The sequence below is a fragment of the Zophobas morio genome, unplaced genomic scaffold (assembly GCF_036711695.1).
Source record: "Zophobas morio isolate AGI-343-1 ecotype UQ-CSIRO unplaced genomic scaffold, CSIRO_AGI_Zmor_V1 ptg000030l, whole genome shotgun sequence".
NCBI lineage: Eukaryota > Metazoa > Arthropoda > Insecta > Coleoptera > Tenebrionidae > Zophobas > Zophobas morio.
The window spans coordinates 2,918,671-2,931,570 of record NW_026972135.1 but is presented as its reverse complement, the minus strand read 5'-3'; the positions used below and the strand labels follow the sequence as shown (position 1 = coordinate 2,931,570).

The 12,900-nt window shown below is 30.4% G+C and overlaps 1 protein-coding gene across 4 annotated transcripts in view; it reads left to right on the top strand.

The window, feature by feature from the left end:
- Window positions 1-12,900, top strand: part of LOC135138311 (proclotting enzyme-like) — a 69,472-nt gene that overhangs the window by 49,834 nt on the left and 6,738 nt on the right. For all 4 annotated transcript variants that reach the window (XM_064068260.1, XM_064068259.1, XM_064068262.1 and 1 more), the window contains exons 5-6: window positions 6,137-6,421; window positions 6,478-6,903. In XM_064068260.1, coding sequence (XP_063924330.1) covers window positions 6,137-6,421; window positions 6,478-6,903 — 711 coding nt within the window. The remainder of the gene's footprint in view (window positions 1-6,136; window positions 6,422-6,477; window positions 6,904-12,900) is intronic.

The window sequence follows — 12,900 nt, the reverse complement described above, 5'->3', positions numbered from 1 at the left end:
AAAAATTGAAAAATCCAAAAACGAAAAATTTTAAAAATCGAGAAATTTAAAAACCGAAAAATCTAAAATCGAGAAGTCGAAAAGCCGTAATGAAAACTGAAAGATCTAAAATTTATAAACTACAAAAATTGAAAAATCAAAAAACTGAAAAATCGAAATTTTATAAAAATTTAAAAATTAAAATGTCAAAAAATTGAATAATCGAAAAAGTAAAAAATCGAGAAAGGGAAAAAGTAAAATATTGAGGAATCGAAACATTGGAAAGTCCCAAAACTGAAGTACTGAAAAATTCAGAAATCGAAAAGTCAAAAAATCAAAGTCGATAAATTAAAAAAACACAAAATTGAATAATCGAAAAAGTAAAAAATCGAGAAAAGGAAAAATCAAAATATTGAAGAATCAAAATATTGCAAAGTCCCAAAGCTGAAAAATTAAGAAATCGAAAAGTCAAAAAATCAAAGTCGAAAAATTAAAAAATCACAAAACTGATGAGTTGAAAAACTAAAAAATCTTAAGGCTGAAATTGAGAAATGGGGAAATAAAGAAAGTCAATTAACCGAGAAACCGAAAAATTGCAAATTTAGAAATGTTAAAAATGGAAAAATAGGAAAATTTAAAAATCTACAAATTGAAACATCAAAAAATTGAAAAATTGAAACATTTATAAAGTAAAAAATCGATAAATCGAAAAATTGGGCATACTGGAAAATCGAAATAATGCGAAATCCTAAAATTGAAATAAAAATGGAAGAACTAAAACATCGAAAAATTGGAAAGTCGAGAAAACAAAATATCAAAAAATCGAAAAATTGAAAAGTCGAGAAATCGAGAAATGGGAAAATCAAAAAATCAATGAATCGAGAAATTGAGAAATGGGAAATCCATAATTTAAAAAATCAAAACTTGAATCGAAAAATCGGGAAATTGAAAAATTGTAAAACTGAAATGACGAAAAATTGAGAAATCCAAAAATGGAAAAATTAAGAATAAAAAAAAATCGGCAAATCGTAAAGTTGAAAAATCGAAAAGTCGATAAATCGAGAAATTGAAAAATTGACAAAACGAAAAATTGAAAAATCGAAAAATCAAAAATTATAAAAATCTAAAACCGAGAAATCCAGAAATCTAAGGACCGAGAATTCGAAACACCAAAAAACTTAAATATCTAAAATTTAAAAATTCGAAAAATTGGAAAATTCAAGAACTGAAAAGTCGAAAATTTTAAAAATTGGAAAATTACAATATCAAAAAATTGAAAAATTGAGAAATTGAAACATCAAAAATTCGAAAAATTGAAATCGGAGAAGTAGAAAATCGAGAAATGGAAAAATGAAAAAAATAAATTAAGCGAGAAATTGAGAAAACGAAAAATTGAAAATTTAGAAACGTCCAATATAAAAAAATTGGAAAATTTAAAAATTGAGAAATTGAAACAAAAAATCGAAAAATTGAAAAATTCCAACATTGAAATAATTGAAAAATTTAAAAATCGAAACATGGAGAAATCAAAGCAATGAAAGATGGAGAAATCGAGAAACGAAAAGTTGGGAATATTGAGCAATCGAAATAGACTGAAGGAGGAAAATGTAAAAATTAAAAATTGAAAAATTAAAAAATTTCATTTATAAAAAATCAATAAACCGAAAAATTGAAAAATTCCAAAACTGAATTAACAAAAAATTGAAAAATCGAAACATCGAAAAATTGGAAAATCGACAAGCAAAAAAGACGAAAAATTGAAAAATTGAAAAATTTCGAATTTAAAAAATCAAAAAATCGAAAAATTAAAAATTTTAAAAATCGAGAAATTTAAAAACCGAAAAATCTAAAATTGAGAAGTCGAAAAATCGTAATGAAAACTGTAAAACTAAAATTTAAAAACTCAAAATTGAAAAATCAAAAAACTGAAAAATCGAAAAATCGAAAATTTCCAAAAATTTAGAAAGTAAAATGTCGAAAAATTGAATAATCGAAAAAGTAAAAAATCGAGAAAAGGAAAAATTAAAATATTGAGGAATCGAAACATTAGAAAATTCCCAAACCTGAAAAATTCAGAAATCGAAAAGTCAAAAAATCAAAGTCGATAAATTAAAAAAATACAAAATTGAAGAATTGAAAAACTAAAATAATAAATTTATTTATTATTATTATTATTATTATTATTATTAAAAAAAATTAAATTAAAAATTTTCGAATTTAAAAAATCAACAAATCGAAAAATTGAAAAATCCAAAAACGAAAAATTTTAAAAATCGAGAAATTTAAAAACCGAAAAATCTAAAATCGAGAAGTCGAAAAGCCGTAATGAAAACTGAAAGATCTAAAATTTATAAACTCAGAAATTGAAAAATCAAAAAACTGAAAAATCGAAATTTTATAAAAATTAAAAATTAAAATGTCAAAAAATTGAATAATCGAAAAAGTAAAAAATTGGGAAAACGAAAAATTAAAATATTGAGGAATCGAAACATTGGAAAGTCCCAAAACTGAAGTACTGAAAAATTCAGAAATCGAAAAGTCAAAAAATTAAAGTCGATAAATTAAAAAAAAAACACAAAATTGAAGAATTGAAAAACTAAAAAATCCTAACCTTGAAATCGAGAGATGGGAAAAAATTAATCGAGAAACCAAAATGTTGCAAATTTAGAAATGTCAGATATGGAAAAATGGAAAAATTTTAAAATCTACGAACTAAAACATCAAAAAATCGAAAAATTGAAAAATTCCAAAACTGAAATATGTAATTGAAAAATTTAAAACCTAGAATTCGAAAAGGCGAGAAAACTGTACATCAAAAAAATGAAAACTCTGATACTTAAAAATTCGAAATCTTGAAAAATCGAAAAACAGAAAAATCGAGAAATCGAAAAATATAAGATTTTAGAAATTGAAAAATTAAAATATCAAATAAATGAACAGGGAAATCAAAAAACCAAAAAGTCAAATTTAAAAATTGAAGAACTGAAGAATTTAAATATGTATTGCAAAATCCTAAAACTGAAATATCGAAAAATTGAAGAAAAATTGAAGAAAAATTGAAGAATCTAAAATCTGAAGAAAAATTTAAATAACGAAGACTGAAAACGGGAAATTGAAAAATCTGAAATTAAAAATACTGAAAAATCGAGAAGTTTAAAATTCTAAAAATTGGAAAAATAGAAAAATTGAAAAGTCGAAAAACTGAAGAAATCGAAAAATCTAAAATTAAAAAAAACAAAAAATTAAAATACATACGGACAAACTGAGGAATCGAAAAAGTGGAAAATCGAGAAATCTCAAGTTCAAAAAATTGAAATATCCAAAAATCTAAAAATTCAAAATTTAAAAAATCACAAAAATTGAAAAATTGAAGAATCGACGAACCGAAAACTGGAGAAATTGATAAATCCCAAGTCTGTAATGACGAAAAATTGGGAAATCGAACAATTGCAAAATTAGAACATCGAAAAATTGGAAAATCAAAAAATCGAAAAATAAAAAAATTGAGAAACAAAGTAAACTGAAAGTAAAAAATTCAAAATTTAAAAATTGTATTTACAATAAGAAAAACCGACAAATCGAAAAAGTGAACAAACAAAAAATCGAAACGTCAAAATCTCGATAAATCGAAAAATATAAAAATTGAAAAATTGAAATACTGAAAAATTGAATAAATTAAAAATCGAAGAACTGAAAAATCGAAAAATCAAATATATCAAAAATGAAAAATTTTAGAAATTCGAAAAATTGGAAAATCGAAGAACCGAAAAATAAAAACATCTAGAAATCGAGAAATTTCTAAAATTTTTAAAATTGAAAAATAAGTAAGTATCGAAAAAAAAATTAAAATACCGAAAAATCCAAAACCGAGTCGAAAAATCAAAGGAAATATAATATGGAAACATAAAGTAACTGAAAACTCTAATAGTTAAAAATTGATAAAACGCAAAATTGAAGAATTGAAAATTTGAAAAATTCTAACACTGATGTCGAGAAAAGGGAAAATCAAAAAATTCAATTAACCGGGAAACCGAAAAATTGAAAATTTGGAAATGTCAAATATTGAAAAATAGAAAAATTTTAAAATCTACAAATTGAAACATCAAAAAAAAATCGAAAAATTGAAAAATTTATAAATTAAAAAATCGAGAAATCGAAAAATTGGAAAACTGAAAAATCAAAATACATATTACAAAATCTCAAAATTGAAATAAACATGGAAGAAAGATTGGGGAATCGAAAAATTGAAAAATCCCATGACTGAAACCTCGAAAAATTGAGAAATCCAGAAATCGAAAATCCATAATTTAAAAAATTGCAATAATTGAAAAATCGGAGAATTGAAGCATCGAAAAACGGAAAAATTGAGAAATTGAAAAATTCCAAAACATCGAAAAATTGAAACAACAAAAGTCTCGATCGAGAAATGGAGTCGAAACATGGAGACATCGAAATAGGTTGAAAGCGAAAAATCCTAAAATTAAGAATTGAAAAATTGAACAAGAAGGAAAAAAAACCCAAACGAAAAATTTCTAATCGAAAATTTGATGAAATGTAAAATTAAAGAATCGAAAAATTTTAAATCGAAAAATTGAAAAATCGGAGAAATTGGGCAAACAAAAAATCGAAACATCGATATTTCGATACATCGAGAAACAGAAAAATTGAAAAATAAAAAATTGACTAAACGAAAATTAGAAGATCGAAAAATCAAAAATTTTAAAAATCTAAATCCGAGAACTCAAAAGATCGAAGGATCGGGAACTCGAAACACCAAAAAACTGAAAAATCTAAAAATTAAAAATTCGAAAAATTGGAAAATTCAAGAACTGAAAAATCGAAAATTTTAAAAATTGAAAAATGAAAATATTAAAAAATTGAAAAATCGAGAAATCGAAACATCAAAAATTCGAAAAATTGACATCGGAAAAGTAGAAAGTTGAGAAATGGAAAAATCGAAAAAATGAAGGATCAAAATATCACAAAGTCACAAAATTGAAACAGTGAAAAATTGAGAAATCATATAAGTCGGAAAATTAAAAACATTGAAATCGAGAAATGGAAAAATGAAAAAAAAAATAAGCGAGAAATTGAGAAATCGGAAAATCGAAAATTTAGAAACCTCAAAAACTAAAAAATTGAAAAATTGAAAAATTGACACATTTAAAAATTGAGACATTGAAACAAAAAATCGGAAAATTGAAAAATGGAAGAAAAATAAAGGAAGCAAAAAACGGAAAATGCGGTAACCGAAAAGTGGAAAAATGGAAGTTAATAAACCGAAAAATTGTAGAAATGTAAAACTGAAAATCTAAACAATTGAAGTCGGGAAATCTAGAAATGGAAAAATCAAAAAAATTGTTAATGGAGAAACTGAAATAAAAAAAATTGCAATTTAAAAACGCCAAAAATTGAAACATTGAATAATTCACACATTTAAAAATCGAGACATTGAAGAATCAAAAATTGAGAAATCGATAATTCGAAAATTTGAATAATCGAAAAATTGGAGAATAAGAAACAAAAAAATTTCAATAGTGAAATATCGAAAATTGAGAAATCAATAATTGAAAAATCGAGAGATTAAAAATTGAAAAATTGGAAAAACGAAAAATTGTTATCTCTACAATTTTGATGTTTTCCCAAAAGTCTCGATGTCTAGGATAAAAAAAACATAACAGATTCATAAACCACAATTTCACAACTTAAGTTACTTTTTAACATTTAAATAATATTTATTCGACGAAACTGTAAGATGACATCATCAATTCCTGCGGTTACATGAACAGATAAATTTGGATTAACCATTTGCCATGCTTCCGATAACTTTAAACTTTTGCAATATTTCAAAACAGTCGATTTTAAAGTTAAATTGTAAAATGTTATACAATTTTGATTTTTTTTTTTTTAATTTGGATGTCTAGGATAAAAAGTCAACATAGATTTATGAACCGCATACACCACATAAAGCACCAAAATAGTACTCCAGGGGTCATGAAACGTCGAGAAAACATAAAAGTAGCCCTTCAAATTTGGCGGATTTAAGAATTTTCAAATATGGTCAGTCTTTTACATAAGAATGAAAATTTGTTCATAAATGTAATGTAAATCTACGAACAAATCTTATTATTATTATTATTATTTTGTTTTTTTTTAGTTTCAAGCAACCCCTTCCTCAATGGTAGAGGTTCGCCGCGCCCACCAATAGTCACCACCCCCCCGCCCCCGAAACAAACCACCCGTCCCCCCGTTTCGAAACCCCAGCCGCCATCATCAAACAACCAGTGCGGAATTCCAGTAGTCGCCAACTTGCTAGTAGTCAACGGAAAATCCGTCCCACGTGGTGCTTTCCCATGGTTAACCGCAATGTTTGTCTCCACTGGAACGGGAGTAGAGTACAAATGCGCCGGATCGCTAGTGTCCACCCGTCACGTGATAACCGGTAAGCACTTCCTGGGCAATTTTAAGGACGTTGACTCAACACACTTTTTTCTACAGCCGCGCACTGCGTCCAGAAAAGCCGCCGAAGGATCCCCGCAGACAAATTCCTCTTCATCTTGGGCAAACTCAACATCGAGACTCTCCTGATAGGCAACGGGGAGAAGATGGTCGGAGCTGATGATATTAAAGTTCATCCGGACTACGTTCCTCTGGAGTCTGATGCTGATATTGCTGTGGTGATTTTGTCGCAAGTGATCGAGTTCAGTAATTATATCAGGCCGATTTGTCTTTGGGCTGGGTCTGATGATATTGATACTGTTGTGGGGGAAAAGGGGAAAGTGGTAGGGTGGGGGCGGGACGAAAATAATAATTCGATGACTGCCGAGCCGAGACAGACTACCATGCCCATTGTCAGTCAGGAGGAGTGTTTGAGGTCTGGGGAGGTGTTCAAGTATATTACTTCACAGAGGACGTTTTGTGCTGGTAGGGAACTCTATAATCACTACTAAAAGTCAAGTTCAGAGTTATATGTCAAGAAATAATTTTTAGAAAAATTACAAACGAGAATAATAGTCCAGAAAGACTGTCTTAAGAAAAATGTTGAAGACTACTGACTCTGAACTTTGACCTTTTGTTATTTTTTATTTATTATTTTTGTATACACAATGATAACTTAATCTCGACATGTATGTGCTCTTTTCCTTGGCTATAACATTTTTATAGTAACAATTTCTCTTCAGATCGTGGTACCTTGGCCTTATTTTTACTTCTGAGGTAAAGAGAAAGGTCGAAGAAAGAGTTTGAAGGTTCACTGTTCTGATAAAGAGTTGTATTTTATTTACAAACACATTATGACATTAGTAACAAGGTCGTGTGTACTGATTCGTATTGATACTTCCTAAATAATATTTTTTTCGCGATGTTTTACTCAAAGCCTTGTTTTCATGATCGCCTTTAAACTTAAAAAAGTCTTCTGGTCATTAAATTTTCTATTCTAGTTTCATTGGTGTCTATTTAAATACCTATTTAACAAAATGTTATAATTTAGAATTGGAAAAAGTAGGTCTTTCGTTTCCGTTGTATCCCTACCAACAGTTTGATGAGGTCGTCCAAAAATTTTGTTTACTTAATTCTTATTAATGATTGTAGTACCATAAGCTTATAGATTTTTGGAAACAAATTCAAAATTAAATCAACAACGTACTCTTCCTTTCCAGAAAACTAGTGACGTTATTTAAAAATTCACTGATAAATACTTTTTTGCACCTTGCCGATTTTTTTGTTATTATAGGTGATTAATTTTTTTACTAAATAAGTTTATACTTCTATTTCCGGAGAATAAGATTGTTTACGTCTGGCTGAGTCTATCTATGAGATAGACAATGTCCGAAAATACTGGGCTGATTGTTGTCACTTTTGTATGTATTTTCTCTTTTATGGCGTTTTTGAACCTTTTTGTAGCCATTTTTTGCTGTTTTTTTCACTTTTCACCTCTTATTTTAATTTTTGTCTTTTCTGATTCCTTCTTAGTTGTGTAGTGGTTATTTGTCCACTTCTTTTCACTTTTTAATGTCGCCTTTTTTAAATTTTTTAATCACATTATTTTTTTATTCACTTTTTTGTAGCGGCCTTTTTCTCTAATTTTTTGTTGTCATGTTTTCGCGTTTTTTGTCGTCCTTTGTGTGGACTATTTGTCTTTTCTTCATTTTTTTTTGTTGTATTTTCTTCTTCTTATTGTCGTCTTTTAGTTACCTTTTCTAGTCGACTTTTTTGTTGATTTTCTTTGCCCTCTATTTTTTTAACTCCTTTTTTATTAGTTTTGTATTTTTTTGTGAAAGTTGTTTCGTTCTCTGTTTTCTTGGTCGCCTCATTCTTTTAGTTGCATTTTTATGTCGTGTTGTTTGGCCCCTCTGTAATTATTTTTTGTAGTGGCTTTTTTCTTACTTCTTTATAGATTTTTATTCTTCTTTCTCATTTTCGTCGCCTTTCTCGTAGGCTTTTTGATTATCTTTTTTTGAGCGTTTGCCTCCATTTTGATGACCTTTTCTGTGTTTTTTGGTTTTTGTAACTTTTTCACTTTTTCGTGGACTTTTTTATCGCGTTTTTAGTACTTTTTGATTGCTTTTTACTTCGCGAGCATAAGCAAAGGAAGTATTGTAATCGAGTCCGTCGGCCGACTCTCTACTTTTACGTTTTCTCGATCTTTCATGACCCCTAGAAGACGAAGAAATAGGTCTCCCATTTCCGTCTGTCTGTCCGTCTGTCCGTCCGTCTGTCCGTCTGTCCGTCTGCCGTCCCGGATTTTTATTAGACAGATAATCTCCGAAAGTACTCGACCGATTGTTGTAAAATTTTGTACTTATATTAAGAATATCATGTAGATGGTAAAACGCTAACCAAAATTTGTCTAATCATCCCCACCACTAATGCGATGACGTCACTTCAAAATTGTACATAGTAAATGGGTTTTCAATTGTATAAAATAACATAGTCCTACACATGTAGTTAACAACTCTGAATCGACTTTTCACCCGAAACGTCCAGATTTTTGGAAAAAAAATCAAAATTATAAAACAACATTTTGAAATTTAATTTTTAATCTGCTAACCAGAATGCTTTGAAATGTTGCAGATGTTTTAAGGCTATAAAGAGCATCATAAATCTTTAGTCAAAAAATATTTGCTTATCCCCTCCAAAAACTTGATGACGTCAGCTCAAAAGTTTGTGGAATAAATCATATCTAAAATGTACAAAATATGATGAGTCTGTACTTGTGATCTATCACTCCATTCATATTTTTTGGATTTGCATATACAGGGTGATTCAAAAAAATTAATGAAAGCGTAAATTTATTTTACTGATTTACTCAGAAACTACAAAACCGAATGCTTTGAAATCTTGCAGATGTTTTAAGGTTATAAAGAGCATAATAAATGTTTAGTCAAAATATATTTGCTTATCCCCTCCAAAAAATTAATGACGTCAGCCCGAAAGTTTGCCGAATAAATCCTATCTAAACTGTAAAAATATGATGAGTCTGTACTTGTAATTTATCACTCCATTCATATTTTTTGGATTTGCATATACAGGGTGACTCAAAAAAATTAATGAATGCGTAAATTTACTTTATTGATTTACTCAGGAAATACAAAACCGAATTCTTTGAAATCCACTGCGAAAAAAAAACATAATAGGCATGCAGTCGTCACGTTTCCGACAGCAAGGGAAGTACTGTCTAAACTCTTTAGACCAATTTTTTTAAGTGAAAATTTTCCAATGGTCCCCCCTTCTTTACTTTTCGGCCAAATTTTGACATTTTCGAAACTTAACTAAACACATTTTCTTGTAGATTTCGAGCTCTACAACTCACTTCCGGAATCGTTTCTTTGATAACTGCAACCGTTTTTCCGGAATCGGCCGTTGAAATATCGAGATTTTTAGAAATTTTCAAAAATTCGCATTTCCTGAAAATTTTCCAATTTCCCCTTCTTCACTGTTCGGCCAAATTTTGACATATTTTCCGCAATAGTTATTAATAATAAAGTAGAAATTCGCTAAAACGCCGCACTTTTACGCCAAAACGACGCGATAATCTTGCCGCCATCCAACAGAAATTAATAGTGAACACAAAGAACCGCGACACGTGACCTTCGGACAGCTAGCTCAGGTGACAGTGACGTCATCGTACGTCACGATGAGATTGCAAGAATTATTTTTCATATTTTGGCCGGGAAAATGCACATTTTCGGGGATAATTTAACAATTTTTAAACAAATTGATTTGTTTTTAATAATTTCGGACTTGTAGGGCAACGAGTTTCGATTTAATTATCATATTTATTTATGCTTATCATATTTAAACATTATAAGTGATATTAATTATGTTTAAAATTTATAAATTAATATCGTGCAAATGTATAGCTTTGATCAACCAACTTCAATCGTTTCGAAAATTTTCCCAAAATTTAAACATTGTCGAGTGAACGAATCACGGAATCCGATAAATTAAAACTGAGGTCGTACTTACCCTGTTTTCAGTCCTTTTCGGAAAAATATCCATTTCGTTCGTGTTTACAGTACTAATACAACACATTTTCACTAATATTTATTAATAATAAATTAGAAATTCGTGAAAAGAGCCCTACTTTTAAGCCAAAACGGAGCTCCAGTGTTGTTGCTACCAGACCGGAATCAAAACTAAACACAGAGGATCGAAAAATGTGACCTTTTATCAGGTAGGTCACGTGACAGTGACGTCATCGTACGTCACGATGAGATTGCAAAAATTATTTTTCATATTTTCGCTCAGAAATTGTACATTTTCGGGGTTAATTTAACAACGTTTAAACAAACTAATTTGTTTTTGCTAACCTCGTGTTCTTAGGAAAATGGCTTTCAGTTTAATTATCACATATTAATAGTTATCATATTTAAACATTATGAATTATATTAATTACGTTTAAATTTTATTTAATTATATCGCGAAAATGTATAGCTTTGGCCCACCGACTTCACCGATACATCGCAGCATAGATCTTTTATCAATAGTGCCACGCAATGTTACAAAACACTAACATTGCTGATTTAGTGATGACGCTTATCAAAGAAACGACTCCTATTAAAGGTAGAAGTTGCCGAGGAAAAAAAGGAAAATGAAGGAAAAATTTGTTAACAACTTGTCTTCACATTTGTCCTTATAAATAATAAATTAAATGTAATACATTTTTGTTTCCTTAAGAATACAAAGTTAACAAAGTTAGTTGAGTTACAAAAGTCTCTTTTGCTCCACGTTGGCCACCAACGAGCGATTTTCAAGATTTTTGTGAAACTTTGCTGGTTTTGAATTTGAATTTTCTGTCCTCGATAGTTGATGCTCAGCAAGAACCACGGGAAGGTCTGGAGCAGATCTCGCTAGGAAAGGAGAGGGCTAGGATTTGTTAATGAGGGATAGAACGTTATACAGTACAATACAAAAGAAATACAACACACGTACCTACAATCTAACTACAATACAGAATACACTACAGATACAGATACAATTTAGATACAAAACAAATGCAAAGTTAGTACCCAATTCATCACCGGAAGAAATTGCACCAAAAATTGAGAATGTTGCAAAATGAAAACCCAAGCAAGCACACCGATGGAACTCGGAACGAAATCTATTGGTCGCAGTGCTCGTTCGCCCAAGGCAGGAATGCAGCCGCATAAATCCAAGGCCGACTGACCTCATCCTTATAGGATGATGCGACCCAGCGTCTAAGGGCCAACAGAACCCCCCCAGACCAAGAGCTCCTGACGACATGGAGAATTCAGACCTGGAACCGAAGGATGCGCTGTTGCAAAATGAAAACCCAAGTAAGCACACCGATGGAACTCGAAACGAAATCTATAGGTCGCAGCGCTCACACGCCCAAGGGAGAACGCAGCCGCATAGATACAGGGCCGACTGACCTCATCCCTTTGGGATGATGAACCTCATCCTTTTAGGATGATGACCCAGCGTCTAAGGGCCCAGAGAACCCCCCCAGGCCAAAGCGTCTGACGACATGGAGAATTCAGTCTCGGAACCAAAGAATGCACTGTTGCAAAATTAAAACCCAAGCAAATGCACCGTGAAAACAAAGCATTTGCACCACTGGAGCTAAATTGGCAAGACCCAAGTTAAGTTAGTAACACATACAATATACAGTACAAAATGGTTCAATTACAAAAGTTACAATATACAAATTTCTCCACGTTTGCCACCAAAGAGCGATGACTGTGCTCGCTCGTTGTTGTTGCCCAGCAAGAACCAAACAATACGAGGAGGTCTGGAGTGCGTCTTGCCATGAGAAAAACAATAAATTAGAAATTCGCGAACACGGGCTACTTTTAAGCGAAAACGGAGCTCCGAATGCTCAGATGTTGCTGCCACCAGACCGAAATCAAAACTAACCGAAAACCGCAATATTTGTTCAGGTGGCTCTCGTGACATCAAACATCACGATGAGATTGCAAACATTATTTTTCATATTTTGACTGGAACATTGCACGTTTTTAATATGGTCACGTTTGTAGGAAAACGGCTTTAATTATATTAATTAATACTTATCATATTTAAACAGTATATATAAATTAAAACTACAACCGTATTTACTCCGTTTTTAGGAATTTTTGGAAAAATGCACACTTTGTTTCGTGTTCACAGAGCTAATGCAGAACATTTTCATTAATATTTATTATCAATGAATTAGAAATTCGCGAAAACGTGGTAGTTTTACACCAGAACGGGGCTCCGAATGCTCCGACGTTGCTGCCACCAGATCGAAATCAAAACTGAACACAACGGACCAAAGACCGTGCCTTTGCTCAAGTGGTCACGTGACAGTGACGTCATGGTGTGTCACCATGAGATTACTAAAATTATGTTTCATACTTTGCCCGGAAAATTGCAATTCAACAATGTTTAAACAAATTGAATTGTTTAAATATTATTTAA